Source organism: Antennarius striatus, chromosome 10 (assembly GCF_040054535.1).
Source record: "Antennarius striatus isolate MH-2024 chromosome 10, ASM4005453v1, whole genome shotgun sequence".
NCBI lineage: Eukaryota > Metazoa > Chordata > Actinopteri > Lophiiformes > Antennariidae > Antennarius > Antennarius striatus.
Window position 1 is genome coordinate 5,920,456 of NC_090785.1, and position 25,862 is coordinate 5,946,317.

The 25,862-nt window shown below is 39.9% G+C and overlaps 1 protein-coding gene across 2 annotated transcripts in view; it reads right to left on the reverse strand.

The window, feature by feature from the left end:
• Positions 1–6,364: 6,364 nt before the first annotated feature.
• Positions 6,365–25,862, reverse strand: part of glra4a (glycine receptor, alpha 4a) — a 42,065-nt gene continuing 22,567 nt past the window's right edge. For both annotated transcript variants that reach the window (XM_068325546.1, XM_068325547.1), the window contains exons 2-9: positions 24,365–24,495; positions 23,070–23,137; positions 21,884–22,107; positions 19,792–19,874; positions 16,643–16,780; positions 16,217–16,431; positions 14,144–14,293; positions 6,365–7,122 (exon numbers count right to left, since the gene is read on the reverse strand). In XM_068325546.1, coding sequence (XP_068181647.1) covers positions 6,835–7,122; positions 14,144–14,293; positions 16,217–16,431; positions 16,643–16,780; positions 19,792–19,874; positions 21,884–22,107; positions 23,070–23,137; positions 24,365–24,495 — 1,297 coding nt within the window. In that variant the 3' untranslated portion in view covers positions 6,365–6,834. The remainder of the gene's footprint in view (positions 7,123–14,143; positions 14,294–16,216; positions 16,432–16,642; positions 16,781–19,791; positions 19,875–21,883; positions 22,108–23,069; positions 23,138–24,364; positions 24,496–25,862) is intronic.

The following is a 25,862-nucleotide window of genomic DNA, read 5'->3' on the forward strand; positions in this document are numbered from 1 at the left end:
GTGGACTGACAGGGTCCTGCAGGCCCAACCTCACTTTTGACCTGCCACTGAAAACAAGCAAGATGAAGATGGAGCGCCTAACCTTAAGAGACATCACAGGCACTCATTATCATGCGGAATGGCATTCTGTGGGACACATGATATTTAACAAAGGGACTTTTCTTGCCCCACTTTTAATTAGCATGGAGGAAGATGACCTTTTGTAATTGTCACAGCCTGTCACCTTCAGAGAAGAGGCTTCATCTCTTTATGGCATTATAACTACAATATAGGTGTTCAAATTACAGTATTTGAATTAATATCTGTACCTGAATCTATGAACAACACCACAATGAGTCACATGTCCATTTTTTAAATTTCCCGCATGTAGGTAGGTAAGGGGATTCTGAAAAATAGAGCGAGTTTATCAGTTGGTGAAAATTCTTCTTTATGCCTTTGAAGACAACCATCTGATTACAAGCCAAACAGGATATAATGGTTGGGAATATTCTGTTACGATGCTATTGGTTGTTTGGTGAGACTAGGGACTTCAGTACTTGGGCAGCTTCATAACCTGTGCAGGTTTTGTGTTAGCCTGCCAAGAATAAAAATTCCTTATTCCATGATGATAGTGAAACACAAGCCCCAGACAGCACAGCATTTCAGGTTTCCTTATCACCCCATTAGTCGACAAAATAATCTACTGTATTATTATTTTTTATTATTGCACTGCTTACAGAGTGTGGCTCTACACACATTAAACCTCAAGGCTGCTGTGTTGAACATCATGCCTTGCTTGCTTGCAAAGCTCAACAAATGAGTGAAGATATTGAAAAGGTGCTGAAGTGTGACTGTAGCCTTTCGCTACTGCCTTTTGAAAACTCTGAGATTGAACTCACCAATGAGATAAGAGTGTTTTTGGATCAAAGATTTATTGCATATGCTGAGCCCAGACCACTAGAGAAAGGTGCCCTGAAGAGAAAGTTTGTTTTTCTATTTATTATGAGAATTATGTAACTATGTAATTATGTAATAAGCAACAAATCAATGCTGTGCCAACACTACAAAAACAATGAATCAAAACATTAATTTAAAGTGCAATCAAAGAATCTACATGCCTTGTTAAGGATTTTTCTGAAAGCCAGAGTTCAAAGTGAAAGAAAAGGCTGATCTTTGAAAGCAGAGGCAAGAAAAGAAATTAATATGTGAAGGAGACATTTAGTTGCCACAACCATAAGCTTATGAATCATACTTGCATTGTTTCCAAGTGAAATCATTGTTTTCTGTCTTGGCTCAACTCTCCAAGTCAGCTTTCAGCCCTGAATCAGTGTCAAGTGCAGCAGAGGAAAGAGGCTGTGAGCTGTCTCCCTCATTTGCTCTCCGTGGCATTAACCACAGTGTGAGCCATGTCTGATGGACAGGGCAAAAAATGAGGTAGACAAAATCCTCTGTTTACTATTCCTGTTAAATAGCATCACAAGCAGAGGAACAGAGGCCCAAGAACAGGGTGAATGAAGGATGGCTGTAGAAAAAGTCAACAATGCAATAAACATGGCCACCCATACAGACACACATTATACTTTTCCATGCTGCAGTCATTTGGCTCATCTGTCTATCTTATCTCTTTCTCTGTCTGCCTCTCTCTCTAGCACACACACAGCAGTGGTTACTTTTTTTAACCACTGCTACTTGTATTTAGTCTTAGAGTACGGAGATTTCATTTAGCGCCTAAATATTAACTGAACATGTTTGATCATGGTATTTAAACCCAATTCGATGAATTGGGTTTGACTACTCGTACATTTGACTACTGTATATGAATGACAGACTTTATTTGATCTGTGACGGAGCATTAATGTCTTAATGAATACAAATTTTTTAACTTCAGTTTTGCGCAATAAAGTCTCAGCAGTTTGAGGTCTTTTGAAAGAAGCTTTGACTTCTTTTTGATCGGTGTCTTTACTCTCTTGAGAGGGATTGCGAAATGACTAATTCCCCAGTTCTCCTGTTTGCACACAAAGGAAATGCAGTGCACATGTACATTTATAACCATTATCCACATAAACCCTGAGCTGCAGTCTTCCCAGCCGCAGGGATTCCCTCAGATGTTGGAATTACAGAAATGTGGAAGTGCAGAGAGGGATTAGAGGAACTGAATCTCACATAGGATTTCCTGTATAATTACACCAAGGATGATTTTTCAATGCTGTTTCAAATGTTTTGCTTCCCTGCTTTTATCTTAAGAGGATGTTATTGCAAGATGCATGCTAGTTAATATGATGATTCAAATGAGATAAGAAAAAACAAACAAAAGGTACTCCAATTTGTGCGTGATTATTGTTATAACTAGGTCATAAATTAAACAATCTGAATTCCTCCTTGCAGCTCATGGCAGTGGTAGTAATATTTTCATTTCTATAGTATTTGTCATGCATAATAATATGTAGCTCAAAGTAATTTAGACTGAGAGATCAAAAATTAATGACAAATAAAGCATCAAAAAGATGAGGATAAGTAAAACAGCAAATACAAAAGGAAAAAAAATGAAAATAATGCACAAACAAGTTCTTTGAACACAATTAAAAGAAGAGCTTAATCACCTAATGCAAATAGGGGAGATGGAGTTACATCCATTGGTTAGCTGATGTTTGTTAGAGGTTTGTCATATACATACCAACAAAGCAGGAATCCAAGGAACAATTTGATGTAAATCATCAAACCTCTGAACTTTTATCTGTTTTCTAATAGCTTTGTTTTTTTCATTACTCAACCTTGCTAAAACGCCTTGTGACCTCAAGGCATTGAGTTCTCAAAATGATGCTATAGAATTCAAAAATAGTTGGAACCAACCATCAATTGGAATGAACGGCTATTCAATGCACAGTATTTGTTTCATTGCCAGAAAATGTCCCTGTTGCTCTTGAATTGGAGATCCACTTTGAAAATGTCCAGCTTCTTCTGGAAAGACTGGATAACAGCCACTAAATCCCACGCACCCATTTTTGCCGGTTGTTTTATATGTTCATGGGCTTTAAAATAATTTCCTCCTCCTTACATGGAATATCTGCATACATTTTTTTCCTCAATGTTTACACTTATTTTCATAATGATATTTAATGTTTGTTGAGTAATTTTTTGAGTGTCTGGTACATACAGTCTATTTTATGATTGCATTTTTTTATATGCAAACCAATGAATAACATTAAGGTACTGTAAATCCCGCTGGAAACCAAACCAATACGACAAGACTACTGCATGTATTAAGCACATAGAAAAAAATCATTAAGCATCGACTTTGCAGGAGATTTGCATTTAATCTCTTTACCATCAATGAATTAAAAAATACTGTGATTAGCCTGATTGCACATTCTGGGTGCCACTCTGAGTTTACATATACTGTATAAAGCTGTGTGAAGCAAAAATTATAGTATTATTGTATCATTCCATATACAGTATTAAAAAGTTTTTAAGAAATGCAGGGGTGAGTGGAATGAGTGGCCCTACAGATTTTATTCCACACTAACACATATTTCATATTTGAACTGTGGAGTGTCATCTCCTGCAATATTAAAACATGTTGACATAAATTATTGTTGCTATGATAATAAATTTATTTTTGTATAAACAGATCTGAAAAAAAAAAAATCTTACAATGCAACAAAGCGAAGTCAGTGACTGAAATCTAGCAGTTGTAGTGCCAATGGATGCCGTAAAAGTTATTAAGCGTGAAAATACTACACCCATTATTTTTGTGTCTATCTATGCGCTATGTTTTTATGGGCATGAAATGATAAGAAGATGCTGCTCTAAGCGACGTTAAGTATTGATTGCAGGTCTTTCATTGCTTTCTGGAGCTCACACATCAGTTATAGCTGTGGGGAGGGGGAAAAAGCATGTTGATTACTCCCTGGGGAGACAGCAAGCACTTGCCTTGCACATGATACCAACAGCTCCATCAAATGTGAACTCCTTTCTCCTGCTCATTGCATTTTCACTTAGACAAAATCGTGTGCCTTGAACATATATGTGCCATTCAGCAACAAATAATTTCTTTATAGGAGGTCTTCAAACGAACAGTTAGATACAGAAATTTAAAGCCGCTGGGGCAATGAGTATTTTATGTTCTCTTTTCAGTCCATCCTTTCATTGGAGGATTTCATCATACATTACACAGTCTGATCATATTTTTATTTGGAAAACATCTTCACACATCTGTAATTTTGTGTTAAATGAATCTTATAAAGTGAATCCAGTAAGCTAAAGGAAGATCTTTCATGACTGAAGTCAGTCTCCCTGCAATCGTGAAAGAATACAAATTCTGAAAGCACACGCAAATGTGCCAAAAAACGTTTTACGTTTCAGTCCAGGTTTATGCATTTTCACCAAATAAGACAAAGGTCTTGAATGTAATCACCCCCCCACTGGAAGTTTTCAAAATCAATCAGCCAAAATATTCCTTATATTTCAGCTGCACAACTCACGAGTTGAGAACATGCAAGGATTTGGATTTGGAGTCCAGACTCTGACCTTCGCTCACCACAGATCCATTGATATCAATTCATTGGGGAGTGATGAGAAAACTTAAAGAATCATTTAAATGGGGCTTAGAGGTGGATGCTGGAGTGGGGGTGGGCCTTAGATGCAGGCAGGAACATGCATGCATGGCAGCAGCAGGAACATCGACAGGCAGAGGGAGAGATTGGGATTTCTAGCAGCTCAGTAGAATGAGGCCTATCATGTGAATAAACTGTGTGCAGAGCAACTGCAGCTGTCTGCCTGAACTGGCTCTCAGACGTCTCTTAATTACTGAATCATGATACAGTATGAGTAAAAACTGGTCTTTAACAATGTTTTTGACGGCTGTGTCATACCGGACTGTTGTCAGGTCGGCATATTTGTTTTTAGCTCGGTACCCTTTAACAGCCAGTTGATGATTTTCTTTTCTTTAACCTATGAGTACATTCATATAGCTTATCGTGGATTTTATGGCATTGTGTACACTGCAGAGTTTTGAGCACTGTTATTGACTGACAGTGAAGGCTAAGTATGGGTCTGAATGTAGTCCTGCCATCTTTCTGTCTGAAAGCTTAGAGACATCACAAATCTGTAAGCAGAGCACAGTGAGAAAATACCAAAGGATCGACCTTAGGATGTAGTTATCTTTAGAAGTGCATCCTCTTTCTTGCAATGTTATATTGCCATGTTTCTATGGTACGCTGGGACAAATGGAAGACTGGGTCTGTAGTTGGGCCTTTCACAAGCCACAATAAGAGAAATGAAATGGGATATGGGGCTGGCCAAATAACTAAAGATCTAGGACTGCTTTGTCCACATCTTGGCAGACACCTGTTTCCACCACAACATTCTGGCAGAATTGTATTCCAAGCAGACAGTACTTTGGCAGGCTGAGGACTCCAGGAGGACTCCATGTTTATATCAATGTGTCTGGCACTAAAATAGAATTAAAATTGATGGACAATGTCTCCCAGAAGGCTACATGTATCCATTTTCTTTCTTTAGGTGTACATGAGTACATCTTTACCTATACATTTTATTTATATCTATACTGTATATAAAAATATTTACATGTGTATATGCTCTGTGTTTTGCAAATCATCATTTATATGTGGCTACACTCTTGTTGTTGATGTTCATGCTCCTACGAGGCATGCATGCATTTTCAATCAATCTTCACTGCACTTAAAAAAGAAAACAAACACATTTTTAAAATCGAAATCAACGATACAGGACAAAATAGAAACAATGGCATGCTTGAACTCACACACTTTTTTCATTACCTGGGGAATCATACAATACAGGGGAGTTGATTAGGATTGCAGACAAAAGGACAGTAGGCTCCAACTGCCTCTTGGAACTCATTTTCATTAGCAGTGGAACACCGAGTGCTTTTCAACCTCATTAGCTGATAAAACACCCCTCTGATTCCCCATCGCCCCTCTGTGGCGATGACCCCCTTCCACCACACTCCCACATTTTCACACAGTCAAAACATTCTGAGACTGGGAAAAGAATGGCAGCATGTGCATTTTTCTTGGAACGTTCGGTAAGATTCATTATGAAAGTGCATTGCTTCTAAGCTGAATCAGCATAAAAAAGAACCAGAGATATTAACTACCTTATTTGCACTTATTTTGCATCTGTAGTACAGCTTGCAGATGTTTCCTTTTGCTCTTGGGATTTAGAGCTGATTGCTTCTATTAACGGACTGAAAAAGAAACACGTCACATTTCGTCTTTGCTTAGCAAAAGCATTCATGTGCTTGACCCCCAACCAGTGGATTCTTAAAAAGGAAGAATCATTTGTGTTTCCTGGCAGAATAACAATTTATTTAAATTTCGACAAAAAGAAATACATTTTTGTGCTTTGTGCAGTTGAATCAACAGCTTGTTTTATATACAGTTTATACACTTCAAACCTAAAACTGAATCATCACTTTAATATTAATAAATGGCAAATCCCCTCCCAGGCACCCATCTGATAAGTCAAAATGGAAAAAAGAAATTTAATTCTCAAAAACATTCATTCAAAGATACGTTTAGTGTCAAAATTCAAGTTAGTATGTCTCTTCCAGCCAGAACTTTCATCATCTCGAACAAAAGTCGTGAACACACAAGCATTTGTAGTGTTTTTTCTGTCTGTAATCTGAATGCATGAACCTCGTATATCACCTTAATCTCTCTTCATCAGAGATCCTGGAGACACCTGAGCACAACTTTTAATAATGATAATAAGAAACAGAGATGCCTCTTGATGCAATACCTCCTCATAATGTGGATCTGACCGGCAGGTTTTTGTTCAGAGTGAAAAAAAAAAAAAGTAACCGGAGTTGGCCTTTTACAAATTTGCATGGATGTCCTCGTGTCTCAGAACTTTATAGGTGATCCAGTAGAAGATATTGAATATGAGGAAACTCAAGGGAAAGAATGCTCTGGATATGGTGTCAATGCGCTTGGCCCGGTCCATGAAACGCTTGTGAAGCACTTCGCCATCATACATGGTAACTGGAGGCTGGGTGAACACGGTGGCCCCCTCTACAGCGGCGCTATCTTTGGTCTGCAAGCAGTGACCCAGTCCATAGCCCCGAAAGTAAAAACCACGCCTCTCTCTCACCAATTCCTCCTCCTGTGGAGTCAAGCATAAGGAGAGCAGATTGGCCTTTCAATGTCAAAAAGTATTATCTTAAAGATGTTTTACATTTGTGCTCGGATTCCACATTGTAATCGAGCAAAACGGGCAGCAGCTGAATGGGAACATCCGACAACGCAAGAGCAGCACAGGCCTCCATCACCAAATTTTAATTTTGAATTTGATCTTCATAGCACATAAAATAATTGTGTTAATATTGCTATTACAGTTTGATAACTCACACAGGCGAAGATATACTTCTTTAGAAAATATCTTGCTGTTTGAGGTCCTTGAATTAATGTAATTTTTCTAAAAATACACTTTTAATCACAACCAACATAATAAAAAAAAAGATACATGTGAAAATCTTTATATACAATTATACAGTTTTTCCACATCATATAAGTACAGTATAGACATAATTTCTTTCAGCTATATGTATGTGTGTGTGTGTGTGTGTGTGTGTGTATGGAATTGAAACTTGGTACAAGGGTTATAAATCTTTTCATCACACCATCTGTTTACCTTGTGATTGTAAACTGGTATACAAAGACTGCGACTGAAACTTTATTTTGAGTTTGTATTTCATGTACATGTATAGTAAGATGGTGTGATGATGATGAAGAAAATTATTGAATTTAATCAGAAAAATTATACCTCATTACTCTTTCTCAGCTGTCCTCAAAAGTGCTAAATGACAGACCTTTCAAGTTGTCCATTAATATAAAGTCATCATCTCAACCTCGCCGAAAACCTTGACTTGGCATTTTTCTTTGATGATGAATGGTGACTGATGATGAATGGACTTCTTTTTTTTTCCTTTTTTTTTTAATATACAGTGGATGAGCCACTGTTCCTGCCCTCTAGAGAGAATATTAATAGGCATGCAGCTTAACTCTGACAGCCCACTGCAGATGTGGGTTCTTAACTGGATGATTAGTAGTCAGTGAAAAGTTCCTTAACTCTCCCACGACTTTTCTCTCTCATTGATCCTTACAGGTCTCTAGTCATCCAAATCCGCATCTCTGTTCTGGACACACTTGGCAGTGATGATCACACCTTACCAGCGGCTGTCAAAGCCAAGGTCTGATGCTGCCAATGTATTTCACACCTGTCTCTCACAGTTACTCCTCCTTTAGTCTCTTAATAACTGGCCCCTCCCTCCGATATCAACCAGCTGCTTTTTACTTGCAACAATCATTCTTTAGCGGAAGACTAAGCTGCTAACTTAATTTACTTTAAACTTCCTCCCTCGCATTGACTTAATGGTTACTAACTATGCTTGGCCCGAGCAACAAATTGCACCACACCTCTACTGGCACAGCTTAATTATCCCTCCTACACCTTCCTAAATGATTTAGTACATCATGTGCTAAAGTCTAATGGCGCATTTCTCTAAAAATAATAGGTACTCATCCTTTGCTCGCCGCGCTCAGCAGCAGCTACACCCTTGGTTATTTGTTGGGATATGATGATCTCCAGAGACTGCTCTGATTGTTGTAACACTAGGCTCTTTAATGATAAATTTACACTGATTGCTTTAATGGCACGCTCAATGATGAGTTTCCCTGTTGAGCAGCAGTAGAAGTATCTATGTGTTTTACTCAAGCAAAAGTAGCAGTACCAGGCTTCAAATTCAAACATTTGGAGACATTTTTTGAAGATCTATTGATTACTATGTGAGCAACTGGTAACAAAATATTTCAGGAAATAGGGGAATAAAAAGTACATGTCTTGGACACTCGGGTGAAGAGAGGGGCGGAGCTGTCAACCGATCACCACCTGGTGGTGTGTTGGCTCCGATGGTGGGGGAAGATGCCGGTCCGACCTGGCAGACCCAAACGTATTGTGAGGGTCTGCTGGGAACGCCTGGCGGAATCCCCTGTCAGAAGGAGTTTCAACTCCCACCTCCAGCAGAACTTCACTCACGTTCCGGGGGAGGCGGGGGACATTGAGTCTGAGTGGACCATGTTCCGCGCCTCCATTGTCGAGGCGGCCGACCGCAGCTGCGGCCGTAAGGTGGTCGGTGCCTGTCGTGGCGGCAACCCCAGAACCCGTTGGTGGACATCAGCGGTAAGGGATGCCGTCAAGCTGAAGAAGGAGTCCTATCGGGCCTTTTTGGCCTGTGGGACTCATGAAGCAGCTGATAGGTACCGGCAGGCCAAGCGGAATGCGGCTTTGGTGGTTGCTGAGGCAAAAACCCGGGCGTGGGAGGAGTTCGGTGAGGCCTTGGAGGACGACTTCAAGACGGCTTCGAAGAGATTCTGGTCCACCATCAGGCGTCTCGGGGGGGGAAGCAGTGCAGCATCCACACTGTATATAGTGGGGATGGGGAGCTGCTGACCTCAACTCGGGACGTTGTGACTCGGTGGGGAGAATACTTCGAAGACCTCCTCAATCCCGCAGACACGCCTTCCCATGAGGAAGCAGAGTCTGGGTTCTCTGAGGCGGGCTCTCCTATCTCTGGGGTTGAGGTCACCGAGGTAGTTAAAAAGCTCCTCGGCGGCAGGGCCCCGGGGGTGGATGAGATCCGCCCGGAGTTCCTAAAGGCTCTGGATGTTGTGGGGCTGTCCTGGTTGACACGCCTCTGCAACATCGCGTGGACTTCGGGGACAGTGCCTCTGGATTGGCAGACTGGGGTGGTGGTCCCCCTTTTTAAGAAGGGGGACAGGAGGGTGTGCTCCAACTACAGGGGCATCACACTCCTCAGCCTCCCTGGTAAGGTCTATTCAGGGGTTCTGGAGAGGAGGGTCCGTCGGGAAGTCGAATCTCGGATTCAGGAGGAGCAGTGTGGTTTTCGTCCTGGCCGTGGAACAGTGGACCAGCTCTACACCCTCCGCAGGGTCCTTGAGGGGGCATGGGAGTTCGCCCAACCAGTCTACATGTGTTTTGTGGACTTGGAGAAGGCGTTCGACCGTGTTCCTCGGGGGGTTCTGTGGGGGGTGCTTCGGGAGTATGGGGTACCGGACCCCTTGATAAGGGCTGTTCGGTCCCTGTACGACCGATGTCAGAGTTTGGTCCGCGTTGCCGGCAGTAAGTCGGATTCGTTTCCAGTGAGGGTTGGACTCCGCCAAGGCTGCCCTTTGTCACCGATTCTGTTCATAACTTTTATGGACAGAATTTCTAGGCGCAGCCAAGGCGTTGAGGGTGTTCGGTTTGGTGGCCTCAGTATCGCGTCTCTGCTTTTTGCAGACGACGTGGTGCTGTTGGCTTCATCAAGCCGTGATCTCCAACTCTCACTGGAACGGTTCGCAGCCGAGTGTGAAGCGGTTGGGATGAGAATCAGCACCTCCAAATCTGAGACCATGGTCCTCAGTCGGAAAAGGGTGGAGTGCCCTCTCCAAGTTGGGGATGAGATCCTAACCCAAGTGGAGGAGTTCAAGTATCTTGGGGTCTCGTTCACGAGTGAGGGTACAATGGAACGGGAGATCGACAGGCGGATCGGTGCAGCGTCTGCAGTGATGCAGACTCTGTATCGGTCCATCGTGGTGAAGAAGGAGCTGAGCCGAAAGGCAAAGCTCTCGATTTACCGGTCGATCTACGTTCCTGCCCTCACCTATGGTCACGAGCTATGGGTCGTGACCGAAAGAACGAGATCCCGGATACAAGCGGCCGAAATGAGTTTCCTCCGTAGGGTGTCCGGACTCTCCCTTAGAGATAGGGTGAGGAGTTCGGCCATCCGGGAGGGACTCAGAGTCGAGCCGCTGCTCCTCCGCATCGAGAGGAGCCAGATGAGGTGGCTCGGGCATCTGGTTAGGATGCCTCCTGGACGCCTCCCTGGTGAGGTGTTCCGGGCACGTCCTACCGGGAGGAGGCCCCGGGGACGACCCAGGACACGCTGGAGAGACTATGTCTCCCGGCTGGCCTGGGAACGCCTTGGGATTCTCCCGGAGGAGCTGGATGAAGTGGCTAGGGAGCGGGAAGTCTGGGCTTCCCTGCTTAAGCTGCTGCCCCCGCGACCCGACCCCGGATAAGCGGAAGAGAATGGATGGATGGATGGAAAAAGTACATTTGCTTATGACAAATAATAAGAAAATGTACTTATATTCCATGAATGCTATCTAGATATTAAGATAATGCAAACACTAAACTAAATGAGTCATGAAACTTACTATTTAACTTATTATTTTAAATATAACTATTAGTTATATTTAAAACAATTGTTTGTTAAAAAGAATTATTGACATAGGATGCTAGAATTAAGCCATGGAAAAAGATTTGGTTGTAATTAAGACAATTGTTTTCATTGTCTTGCTATAACATTTAGCATCAATACAACTTTTTGGTGGCAAGTCTTTCCATGTCAATGGTTGGGGTTTTTCCCAGTTCAAGTTCCAATTTTAGTGCAAAATGTTACCGCTTCAGTCTCATGTTCCAGATTCTTGTCTGTGGAGGTTTAGGTAATAAAAGAAATTCAGCTCAGGTTAAGGGAAACTAAAATCTTGAGTTTCCAGTCTCTGTTTGAAAGGACTGCCATTTTCTCCTACCATTAACCAAGTGCTGTCAGTACCGTGAAACCAGAACGTTTGTGTCCAAAGATGCTGCTGAAAGGACTTCATTTATGCTGTTGTGGATGATCCATTATCTGTCATAGGTAGATGTTCTAAATGAAGCATAATAAGTTCAAATGTGACTAAAAATATATAATTAAGCTAATGAAAGAACCCAAACAAGAGATTAGTCAAAAGCAAATTTCATTTCTGTCCTGTCATTTGTGCAAGTTAATAGACCATCTTTGCCTTGCATTGAGATTGTAAACAGGGGGCAGCAAGTAGTGCAAAGGTAGTGGAATCGTTTATATTTCGGTGGATTTTAGACAAACTTAAAAGTGTAATAAACTTTGATTGTATATAAAATATCTACATCTCCTTATTAAATTTCAACAGTCCTAAATGATTGTCCTGGAAAACAAAAGGTGGTTAAAAGTTTTACCGTTGAAAATAGTCAACAAGGGAGGATCTGCTGAATTTCAAAAAAGCCTTAAACCAGGTTACACACATTGGGAAAGAATAAAGGACAGTAATTCCAAGACAATGGTGTTGGTGTAAAAGGGCTTAAGGTAAGAAAGGGAACGCTGGAGTGACGGGCCAAAGTAAGTTTGTTTTGGGAAGGAGACATATTCAGGTTTGAATCCAAACTTGCATGACACCATAAACAATAGGGGCATGGACAAAAATTGGGTTTAAGGGTCAGGATTGACACAGGGTTTTATTTTCTTTTTTACCCTGGCACAGGTGCTGCAGTGTTGATTCAAATCTTTGTAGGTCGAGTTGTTAGCAGGAGTGTCATTTACTTTCCGTAAAGACTCAACACTCCCAGGCAGACTGGCAAACACCTCCATTGAAAGAAAAAAATAAAAAAAACATTGGAATATAGTTACCTCTCTTAATAATTGAACATCATTAACATTTTACAAGGAAAAAAATTAACCCCCTGCTTAATATAAATTTAAAACCTACCTGTGCCATGCCAGAAATAATGAATTAAACAGGCAGACTTCAAATTCAAACAACAAATTCAAGTACATATCCTCAGCTTTCAAATAAAAGACACTGAATGTGTGATAATACGGGACAACAACAGTGGCTGTTTGTGTGATAACGCTGCTTTGAAAAAAATCAAGAAACATAAATGAGTCAATTCAAGTAATATCTGTGAAAGCCATGAATGGAATTTATTAATTCATTTTCTGTTCTAGTTCTGGTCTCTTATGTTGACAGTTAATGTATCAATACCTCTCAGATAACGTGCGACTTTAAATTGCTCAGTGGGAGGAAAGAACTTTCCTCTAAAACCATCATTTTCTATGACCTGTGTCACCTTACAAGCCATTTGCTTTGACAATTATTCAAGATTTTGATCCTATTCAGTCATTGATGATGAATCGATGGTGAGCTTGCATATTTTTATATATATATTTGAGCAGAAATGATCATAATTGAATGGGAGAGTGGAGATGCTATGGGTACACAATGTTTTACCTCTACCCTTATTTGATTTGGCTGATAGCTTGAGGAGACAACAACATGAACCTTGTTTGTCATCTCTTTGACTTTACAGACAGTGTGATGTTCCTTTTGTAAGTTATGATTCCATTTAAACTAGAAAAAGTGACCATGAATGCAAACTATTAGGAACCTATTTACTGACACATTAAATCAAGTTAGAAGCGGTAGTAGTATTAGTAGCAGTGCTGGTAACAATTTCCGCACAAATCTACATACAACTGGACTTTTCTGTACCACTGAAACAGAAAGTTGTGTGGCGGTCAAATAATGTCACGGGAATTCGTTTAGTTACTTAAAATAATAACTTCTTCAGGATTTCCACTTCCCGCCTCAGCGTAACCAAGCAGGACATGCTGCTGCTCTGAAACAAAACTTTTAATTTGAATTTGTTACCAACAGTGAAAAGCATTTCTTAAAATAAGACTGCAGTGGATGTTATTGACAATAACGCTTTGACTGACTTGGATATGCAGCTGTATGAATTCAGGTTGGAGAAGAGTGTGTCGAGTCAAAAATGTTATTATAGCACCAAAGAGGAAAATTTCACAGGCTGCATGATGAATGGATTTTTGAGGTTTCTTGCTCAGAGTAACGAGATTGTATATCACTATATAAAATGGATTTAACTATTCTACGCGACATATTTCCAACTGTGCTCTTTTGTCTTTGCTCTTCTCTTTAGTTTGAAGTGGACAGGACTAATTTCTCCATGTCAAATTGTAGTGATGAAGAGAAAGGATCATAAAATCTCTTCACAGGTCAGTGCACACCATGGAAGAGAACTGAACTGGAATCTTCCTGTAATATGACATCTAGCTGTAGCACTTTTATGTTGTCAGTTTTTGAAAATATAGCATCCCATAATAACAAGAGACATAAATCAGTGTCACCCATGCTGACGAGGTCTGAAGCATGTGTGTGCTTCTTGTTCTTACTGTATACAATCTGTTACAAAGGCTGACATGGTGAGTAAATATGCTTTAGCCTCAGTGTTTGTGATTTACACTTACTATCCTTTGCTGCCGCTGCTTTTTCCTTAGCCTGATGAACTCCTTGTGTTGCCTAGAGACAAAGTTAACAGCTGCATACTCCAGCAGGGCGGCAAACACAAACAGGAGACACACCGCCATCCAAATGTCAATGGCCTTCACGTAGGACACCTAGAAACACATAAGGTTAAAGAGTCATCAACGACCAATCTGTGAGGCTCATGGATAATCTGGGGGCTTTTCACGATCCACCCATTCATCAGGTTCCTCTGGGATACAATGACACTCATCTTTGGGACTGCCAACAAACTGGATGTGAATAGTTGACACATAGCCAAGAGACAGGTCATGGTTTATACTTAGAGGAGAGCCCCAGTTGAGTTGTTCATGAGAGATATGTCACAGCAAATCTGTAACGCCCACTGAGCAGACATTGCGTGGAAAACTCATCTAATTGAGCAGCAGTTTACTGTCTACTCCAAAAAAAAGAAAGAAAATAACACATGCGCTTTTTGTGAAGACATCAAGTGTCCTCTGTCACGTCTAAGACATTAAGACACGGTTATCCTTTAAAAACAATTAAGACACAGTTGCTACTTTGAAAACTATTTCCAAAACTCAATTCTTCCAATGCAGTAAAGAGAAATATTGGCAATGATTTTCTTTATAATATAGTCTAACATATCACCAAAAAGTTCTGTTTCAAAAGGCCATTTATTTATACAGTCAAGCACTCCTACTGAGATTAAGATCTCCTTTCCAGAAACACAAACACAAACAATAGCAACACAACTTAAGCACTACACGGAGTATTCCCCACAGTAACAAAATCTATTGAACAAGGAACTAAACACATTGAGACAAAAATTAAAATCTCCAACAGGCATGTACGACTTCAACTGAAGAACATTTGCAGTTGCTTGCATTTAGAAGGAGCATTGTAGTTCTATTAACAGTGCAATGAATGAATCAATGAATATCATGAGATATTGATTATTGGCTGTTAAGGCCAGACAAGGAAAACCATTTGTGAGCATCAGTGATTGTAGTTTTAGCAGTGTTTTCCACACTGTTGGGCTGGTTGGCTCTTGTCTGAGGCTTTTCAGCCAATTGAGCACAACGAAGCGACAGCAGAGTCCGTCACTGAGAGAAATCATTCCCATTGATTTTTCAGCTAAAATGAATCGGTGAACAAGAAGAGAAAATAAGTGTGGAAAGCCAGCAAATTACTTTGGTAAAGCAGGAACATAAAAGGACCGTTTCACAATCAATCTAACAAGCATTTAAATACTCCTGTATTTCAGCTGGAATAAAGCAAATGAAGTCCAACTGAAACTAAGTGATTATCAAAAATTAAATTTGATTCAAATTGAATGAAAACTGAAATAAAATGAAAACTGGTAAGGAGATGTTACTTTATCATGACCATTTACAGGAAGTATATTCATTGATAACATTGCTTCCCCCTTATGATTGATGAATTCAGCCTACCAACACCTTGTGGTAGTGTTAAGGAGTAGAGTTACTTCTTCACACGTTTGATTCCAGCGAATAAGGTTTCATGAGAAATATGCTCTCTTCTTGAGAAGACTTTTTTTTCCATGTAAGTACAAACTGAGAACTTTGTGACCTGGTAAAACCACAATATGAAGTTGAATAACGTCCGATAAATTATGAATGACTATTGCTATAGCTCCATTAATGTGTTATGTTTACAGAGTGAAACAAAAAGAGAAATCCATTACATATTTTCACAAGCTTGGCCAATAAAATGGATCAATTTGAATAGAACACAATGGATATTTCCCAGTCACCATAATTTCAACAGGGAGGGGGCAGGATTCTGTGTCCCACAAAATATGAAATATGATGACAATCTCATTATCTGCCCTAAGTTATGGTGTTTGAGTAATGACCAGTAAAGTTTTTGCAGAGTATTATTTTATCCCATTAGACATTTGTGTGAGAGTTTGTAGTGAACAGTGCATGAATTACTGGGTTATGGGATGAAACATGTTTTGTGGACTTGTAGTGTCCTTAACCTTTAAAACTGCTTAATATATGCACATCTTGATCATAAGTCTCCAGACTCACCTTGGGCAGAGAAGCTCTTGAACCAGAGCTTTGCGTAGTCATCGTCAGGACCGTGGTGATGCCCAGACCCACTCTGGCTGGTGCAGCATCCATGTTAATCCAGAAGGACACCCATGACAGGATGACGATGAGGAGGGAAGGGATGTACATCTGGATCAAGTAGTAGCCCATTTGACGCTCCAGGTGGAACTTTACCTCAATGCAAGTGAATTGACCTGCAGATGCACAATACTGTACGTTCAGTTGAAGTATACTGTCTGGATTGGAGAACAGAATGTAAATGCATGATTAACACATCTTAAGTAAAACAACACAATGTACTGTGCAAAGCTCAATTTTTGTACACCTAGAGAGTAATTCAGATGAAGCATTTGAAAATAATTTCAATATTCAGCCCGTGGCCTTGAATTTACAGACATTCTGTACCTGTATTGTAATACTTGGTGCAGTAGCCCAAATCCTTTTCCTCTTTTAGCACAAACTGGGGGAGGGTGAGATCCTCAGCAACTTGAACGGGGTTCTCAGACAGCCACTCAAAGATCAAGTCATTCATGGTGTAACCAACTGTGAACAGAAAACACAGGAGATGAAGAGAAGAAGCAGGATGTTTCAAAATGGGTTAATTCTTAAGAGACATTTCACATTACCTCATGATATATTAAGTAAAATCTACGCCATGACTATGAACTCCCCTCTTCCTGTTTCCATTAACATAATCCAAGTGCACCACTGCATCTGTTAAATATTCTTGTCTTGTTATCACTATTGCTATGATCCGAATCCCCTTCCTTCCCCTTAACCTATTTTCTTTACTGCACCACAGCTCCAACTGAAATCTTTTTGCTATAGTACAGAATCTGTGCAAGAGAATCATGAGAAACATTGGCTAACCAGAGTGAAATTTCAAATATTGAGAAGGTAACATCGCTAATCTACCCAGCTACCAACTGCCCTCTGACATATTTGTCATAATAAAGGTCACTCACAATAGCTATCGTCATGTTGTTGCAGTTTATTGAAGGTTGCAAAATAAGGGAGGACATGAGGAGCATGTCTTCCTGGAAGGAGAGACACACTGAGCTGATCAGCATGTGTTATCTTCTCAATGAACACTGGCTTCTGTGTGCACCAGTATCGCTAGGTTTCAAATTTTACCAGAATGGAATATATAGTTACTTTTTCCAGTGAATACAGTCCAGTAAAGCACTTGAACACTCGAGATAAGCATAATTATTTTGCTTCCACACACCGTTTGTTCCTCTTGGGGATTGTGCTGCTTCTCACAGTTTCCCGATCATAGGTTTATTAAAAATGTATGCCACATGCAACAACAGTGCAGCATTCCTCACACGTCTGAATGACGCTGCTGTCTTCTGGGACCCTTTAAGGCCTAACTTACAAAGACATCAATTATTCAAGATGTTATGATCTTATAACCCATTCCGAAATGTGTGCCTGAGAAACAATGCAGTTAAAACACACATATCTTGTTCAAGGGGCAAATTCATTGTCATTCACACATCCTTCTGTAACCAGCAAGGGGAATATCAATGCTTTCAGATGGTGAAATTTTATTTTGCTGGCTACAGCCAAGACCTGTCTAACAATAATTGACATAAAATTTAAGATGCAATAAAATTGAGAAATTCACGAGGCAGACTGACTGTATTATGACTGCTAATCACCAGTATTCTTCTATTTCACGGTAAAAAAAATAGGGTTCAACTGAAAAAAACTTGATGCAGTGGAGATTTGCTGTGTTAGCCATACTTTTACATTTACAGTATAAGTTACAAAGCATGTTTGAGGTTAGTGTACAGTAATCGCTCAAGGCAAAGTGGTATAGGCTGCATATATGGGTCTTTGATGTGTCAGAGTTAAGCAGAATCTTCTGGTTAGTTCTATTTATATATCGATATTAGCCGGTGGCATGAAGGGCCAGAAAAGGAGATTGGCCTTGGCTCTCTCAAACCACAAAATAACCCTTCTCTTTCTTATCCCATCACACGCCTTTCGCTCACTTTCTCTCGTTGAGCAGATGGTGTTTTCACAGCTCAAGTGGTGCCAGTAAAACATATGATGTCACTTCAACATCGAGCCCTAGCCAAGGTGATCACACCCTTGGGTGCTGTGCTAGTCCTTGTCAAAACAAGGCCAAGCATCCTCAACAAGTCTTTAATCAGAAATGATTACATCTAATGGCAGCATAATGTGACGCATTTACCCAAATACAAACAAGAACAACGACACACTGCTTCTTAAGCATACATCTCCCTGCTCTTACACGCTTTGTTTTATGCTAGTTGATGTATTCTGCACTAAATGCATTTGTTTTTTTATTTGACCCTCCATTAATTTGTAGAAATGAATCAGTCTGCCTCCTGTACAAAAGAGGGGAAACCATCCCAGACAAACTGTTTCCTCCTGGTCTAGGTGAATCAGATAAGGATACGGGTAGAGATATCACCATTCAGTCTGACTTCTTTATCTGTTTCTGAGAAATGCTTTTTAAAAGGTGCAAAGACTTCAGGGAACGAATGCTTCTTCTGTTTCCTCACTTTTGCACAACTTAAATTATTTGTGCCTTAACAGAAAATTCAGTCACCTCTAGGCATCGTAGGTGGGTCATCTATAATAAAAGGGACACATAATTAAAGTTTTTTTTATTTATATCCTTGAAATTGGTTTCATGCTGTCAAAAAGCCAACTGTCTCTGCTATAGGCAAGAAGAGACTAAAAGAAGAGGACATTTTTCAACCATATCTTTTATCAACGTAATAACTCTTAAAAGCATCCAAAAGCCTTTTGTACATTGCTTTAAAATTTTTAATAAATAGGGTAAAGTGCAATAAACGTGAGCTAATAAAGAAGGTAGCAAACTTTCAGCATTCTACCCCTCCATTAATCCCAGCACGAGTTAAACTGACACTCAGGCACATCCTAGACAATAATTGTCCAGTTACATTTGGGTCTGTGGTCACTTTAGAGATGGACCACTTCACCTACGTTGCATGCTTTTGGTGGGGGGTGAAAACCGGAGAACTCAGAGAGAACCCACACAGACACAGCAAAACACAAACCACACACAAACCACACACACACACAAACCACACACACACACAAACCACACACACACACAAACACCACACACACACACACACACACACACACACACACACACACACAGAGAAAAAAGGCTGTTAGTCCTCAGGTGGATCTGAACCCAGGACCTTCTTGCAGGCAGCATATTTTTCTTTCTACACCCTCCATACAAACTGCTTCATGCAGAAAATTCAACTTATTTACTTTGTAATAAATGGTAAGTTATGCCTTTCCTGTCCCCTGGCAGCATTACTGTACATGGACTGCTGAATATCTTAATTTATGTCAATATTATTCCAAATATCTGCGATAAATAAATCTACATGGTCATTATTTCTCCATAAAAGAGGTACATTTGTAGTTTTGATACGGTTCCAAAAGCACCAGGCAGAAAGCAAAGAAACAGGAGTGGGATGGTAAAGGACAGGAAAGCACGACACAAGGAAGAGGTAAAAAAGGAGAAGACGACTTACAGCTTTCAAGCTGCATGGTACAGGTCTGAATGTCCATTGGGAAATTCTTCAAGTCCATAGGACAGGACAGCGTAAGAGTCAGCCTGAGATTTAAAAAAAAAAGATTGGAAGAGAGAAAAGGAGCAAAAGAGGCATGCCAGGGATGGAAAGAATAATGAAATAAGATGCTTTGTTTTACTTATTATGAAACAGGAATACTCAAAGTTTACAATTTTAAAGGATAAATTTGTTTACTCTAGAAATTGGTTATAATGGTTACAGCAATGACATTGAAGCAACCATGTTCTACTTTGGTGTTAAGATGATGAATTAAGCCTTCAAGAATCCTCCAAGACAAAGAGAAAGCTGTTTGGGAGGAAGGCTGTGTAAATGTCTGTTGTAAAGCATTACCTAAAGGCGACAGCCAAGCCTCTGGCAGTATCCACAGACACCAATTTACTGTCGTCTTATAATGATAATGTCTCTTTTAACAGCTGAAGAACAAACTAGCAACAACTGAGTGATTGACTATCCTGACATTGTCTAAACAGTATTATGTGTCTGCAACACACAAAGACGCTTGATCTGTAAATACAAGCATAGTTAGGAAGACACTGTAAATCAGTGGAATGAGGAGATAAATGGTAATTACAAGACTGAGTCTGAATACACCACAGGATTTGCGATGTTTCTCCCAGCAACAGCATGCACTCTAACTTAAGGAGAAAAGCATCAAATGATTAAATGTGCTAGGGAATTTGGGTTAGAAGAGAGATTTCTTCAGATACTTTGAAATCAGAGATTACTTTGTAAAAAAGCTAAAGCAAGAAAAAAAAATCAGAGGAGGGCTACATAGTGCTAGATATCTTTGAAGAGTAAGAGAAAACAGTGAGAAAAGAGACTCTAACAGAATAATAGTGGATATACTAATGCAAAATGAGTAAAAAAAAGACAGAAATAAACAGCCGGAAATATCACATAAGGATTGTGTTCATCTGGTGCACACAACACTTCCACAACCTCGGAATCAGAGTGAATTGGGATGCATTTCTAGCTTAAAGTTCAAAATTCTCTATCAAAACAACAGTGCTGGAGAACATGTGAGAACACTTAAATGCCTTTAAAAATGTCAAAATAATTAAATAATTTTGGGGAAGATGGGATCATCCGTGATTTTGGGATATGAAATCCTAAATCATGTTAAGGCTTCATATCTTGGTGTAAATATAAAATCATGTATTGCCAGAGACAGGTTCTCAGTTATCCAGGTCATGGTTATAAAAAGTTTTTTTTACAGCAATCCACTGGATGAAGTCTCTTGAAGATGTTTTGCCTCTCATCCAAAAGGCTTCTTCAGTTCTAGTGGTGGCTGGTCTTGTCCTAGTTTATTAACCCTGTAGGGTGTGGTCAGTGCTATTCACATTCCAACGACCATATTCAAGACCCATCTAGCTCCTCAACAATGGTTGACGGGCGTGCCAGGGGGTTTCAAAGGGGGTAGTTAAAGTGCGAGTTTCACCGGGCCTTTGTTTCCTAATGTGTGTCATTAGCATGAGACAACTAACCTGGATTTATCTGCTGGGTTGTTCTATTAGGGAGTTTTGAAAGTACCTGATTGTAAATAAGCATTCAGAGATGGCATGTCCACTTTGACATGGAAAAGTCAGGTGGAAAAGTCCAGTTTCTTAAAGTCCAGTGGATTGATTTAAACAGATTTGGATATTGCCAGAGACCAGTTGGATCCAAAATACCATGTTCTACTTATCTCTGACAAAATCTCATCGCTTGAAGAAAGTTTACAGAAAGTATACAAAAGTGTTCAATGGCAATAATTTAGCCTCCTAATTTAGCAGGAGTCTAACATACTAAGACAACAAGGCGACAATATCAACAGTTGATTGCATAAACAACAACACATCATAGAATTTATATAGTACAACTGAAGAAGTCTCTTGGATGAGAGACAAAACGTCTTCAAGAACTTTAACGTTCAGTTGATCGACTCAACAGCTTTTGGATAGTACAGCTGAAGCCACTACAGTCATTCTCCAACTGGTCAAAACCTAACACACATATCTGATCTTAAAGTTCAGTGCATATTCTTGTGAGTTACCTGATACTGTACAGTACACTGCCATCTTGGAAAATCCGTAGCAGCTTATTATCAGTCGTGACCTCGTGGAAATTTGCTCCTTTCTCGTTTGCAAAGAACAAATCGGGTTTCCAGATTGAGTCCAACATGGATGGGTCCAAGTCGAGGGAGTTGTCTGGGTATTCGCTGTACGCCAAACGAGGGTCGTTCCATTTTTGCCGTAGAAAAACATTGAGTCTATAGTCCTGAAGGATATTGAATGGAGAACATAGTGAAGGTTGTACATCATGTTTGCCTCTTGTACAATTACAAAATACAACAACATTTACTTCCAATAATACAGCACTTTTTATAAAAGCACATTATTCAGTCACAGAAATAAACACACACAGTGTTATCTATTTTTGCCATGTACCCTCAATACATTGAGACAGGGAGTTTTTTTTCACTGAAATGCCACTAGTCCACCAATGTAACTAATTTATGATTGGCTGTTTGTTCAACTGTTGTAGTTGTGTCCTGCTGTTGAACAGAGGTTTGGCAATCCATCTAAGGCAAAGAACTAAATGTAATCACTCAAGCCTGCAGCCACCAAACATGAGTAATTAAATTAGAATTCTAATCTGTGTAATTAATTCAGAATTCATCTTTGGGCATTGTCGATTGTTCCCATGCTCATTCACATCATTTATCAGAATACAAACACGCTTTACCAGTGCCTACAATGACATCATTAGTGTTGTTTTTCTCTGGGCTGACCTCACTGCAGATCTGACCCTCCCTCAGATACTTTTAAACAATTTGCCGTCATTGTGCTGAGGCGGCAGCTATAGCACTTTAAATGCAGACTTCAGGACAGACCTTTCTCCCTGAATATCCCCCACCCTCTCTCACATACCCCTTTTCTTTCACTTTCTCAATATTTCATTTTAATTGCAGAGTGGACAGTTCATTATCAGCATGTCAGTGACCCAGTGTATATGAAGGTTGCACTGCTATGCTTCAGGAAACAGAAGTGACTGAATGAACACCACTGAGTGAATTTGTAAAGAAACTGGTTGGAAAGATTTCATGGCTACCCTTTAAACCAGGCAGAGATGCAACTTAACCAGTCTACACATGCATGTACAGTAATATTTTTTAAACTATATTGTTTATAAGTAAGTAAATATGCCTATTTCCCATGGGGGCATTTAAAATCTCTTACCATTGTGGTTTCTGTGATGGACCCAAAGCTGTTGATGAAAATATTACAGGTGACATTCACAGGTGGACCTGAGGTGAGAATGAAACAAACAACTGACATATCTTTAACCTCATAGTATTCATGAGGTCAGGCTGCTGTCCACAATAAAAAAAATAGCAATTATACAGGGATATATAATAAATCTACAGTAGCTTTATAAGCTTTACAGTAGTGCCATCATCACTTTTCATACTGAAACAGTCATTGTGAGTGACAATGTTATTACTCAACTCATGCTGGTTTCAGCTCGGCCGTGGGGCCCCAATTACAAAAATGTTCTTAGGTTTTTATTTGAAATGAAAATCATTAACATGAAAAGATCAAATGTGCTAAGAATCTCATTTGTAAGCATGTGCCTGTAATCTATAATTCTAATTAAATTCACAGCACCTGCCATGTGATCTCTCCTCTTACACTGCCAGCACAAATGAGCCAAGAGTCAATCAAACTTTTTGCAAGACAAGATCACAGCAGTGGTAAAAAAGACTGAAACCACACAATGAAGATTATTGGGAAAGGTAAATAATGAGTTTCAAACATACATCCTGGGAGTGTTTTGCCACTGTGATGAATGAGCTGGCTTGAAAGACAGAACAGCAACTGATTTTACAAGTCTAGGTGATTCTTCAGTCGATAATTTAAATGATAATTACCATCACATCACCACAGGCTTTGACACATACAGTATACATCTAAAACTCCCAAAATCAAAGCAAAATCAGGAAAATCTGTCAATTTAAAGCTTTTTATTGAGATAAGATCATTTCCATGTTAAAACAAGCTTTTCTAAATTCCTTTAGTTATTTGCAGTTTTTCAAAGTGTCAAAACTGATTCGGAGAAAGTGATATTTACAGGCTCATCACTTTACAAAAACCATATTTTGCAACTAAACAAATGATGAACATTTGATATTAAGATTAAAGGCAAAGAATGTCATAGATTAAAAAAAATCATTTTATTTAATGAGAAAATTACCATAGCCGTGCAGAAGTTCCATTTAGCATATGGTTCCCAAAACCAAAACCATAGTGAGACATTTTCCGAGATATATAAACATAATAACAAAAAAAAGTTGTAAAAATTCTCACTAATTTTATTTGTTCTCCTTAAACTTTCTGACAGAACATCATATATCAGGTACATAAGAACCGTTTAGCTTTGACAGCAGAGGTCCACATGCTTGTGTTTTGTCTTGTGCTTTCTGTTTGATTTGCTCAAGGGCTACCATTGCGGTCTACCTTGGCACACATCATACCTTTGAAGTAGGGCCTGATGCGGGCATCATATCCAGATGTCTTTCCCATGAGCTTGTCCAGGAAGTCAGAAGGTGATAGCTGTGGTCCTGCCCTGCCAGGGGGCTTTATCTCCTCCTTACAGGAGCTCAGTCTGACATTACCCAGGGCGGAAAGGAGAGCGTGAACAAATACAAAGACAGAGAAAAGAGAAAATTTGAAGAAAAAAAAACAGCAGAGGGACTGGTGGGGAAAAATAATGAGAAGAACTGAGTGAGAAGACAACAGCCATCACTAAGACAGTCATCAGCAAAAAAAAAATCCCAGCGGTAGATGGGAAATGAGGGTGAAAAATGATGACTGAATGGCTTGCCTCAGCTGGAAACCTTTAGCTTATCTTTTTCACATCACATCTGAGACTTATTGTAGTTGTTAGAACCTAACTGCTGAACTACAGAGAAGCAAAATAGACTCAGATGTAAACTTGTACCACTTTTGCACTTCCACTGCACATGGCTTTAGCAGGACTAATGCTTGACAGAGAGATGGCTCAATTGCAATGCTATAATGTCACACCGGGGAGAGGAAGTGATTGCTACAAGCGCCAATGAGGCTCAAGCAACCATGAACTGGAATAACCATGAGGTCAAAGTGAAAGTAAAGGACGTAAGTGAGTGGGAGAAAATTGTAAAGGAAAAGCAAAGGAAGCAAGAAGAAATGAGGCTGTGAGCCTAGAGAGGCTGGTTTGTAATGGAGTTGATTTCTTGCCATGCTGTGGTACAGCTGATTGCACCGTCCTGCTTTTGAAACAGCTGTTAACAGTTCATGATCTGTCACGATGTGAAACTCTGGAGTACAGATGGTGGGGTCGCTCCACTCGAAGGCACAGCTCTTATGATAGCCTGTGTTCTCACAAGGGTGGGTAGCCAGTCGCTGATCCACCAATCTCACAGCATCGTCACTACATTCAGAGTGACAGAAAGTGTATCGTAAGGGGCTACAGGATAAGGGATTTTGTGGAGGATATTTTTAGTTATTTAATTATTAAGTTATTCTACTATCAGTGGAGAAATAAATTTGCCTTTAACAAAACTGACTGTTTATCTATCGAGAAAAGAAAAAAACAACATCTATGAATCCATCACCAAATTCACTGAACCAAGACTGACCGCTGCAGGCTCACCCAGAAAATTTGCTGTGAATACATGACCCTGTGGGTCATGCAAGTTTGGCTTGCATATTATTTGTATATCGTTTCCTCTCCTTGGTCTGTCACTTTTCTCTCTTCAACAGAAATGAGAGAACTAGAAACAGGTGCGTCTTCACTCCTTATTTGGAGGCAGGTTCTGCCTCATTATTTGTCCTGTTGGATTCTTTTTTCCCCCTGAAGTTCAAATAAATATTGTTACCTTTGAACTTGTACTGGTTGCTGCAGGCTTTTTCCTTGCAGCAACCAGCAACCAGGATTGGGAAGCAAACATACTGTATACATGTTATACCAAGGTTCCCCCTAGGGAAAAA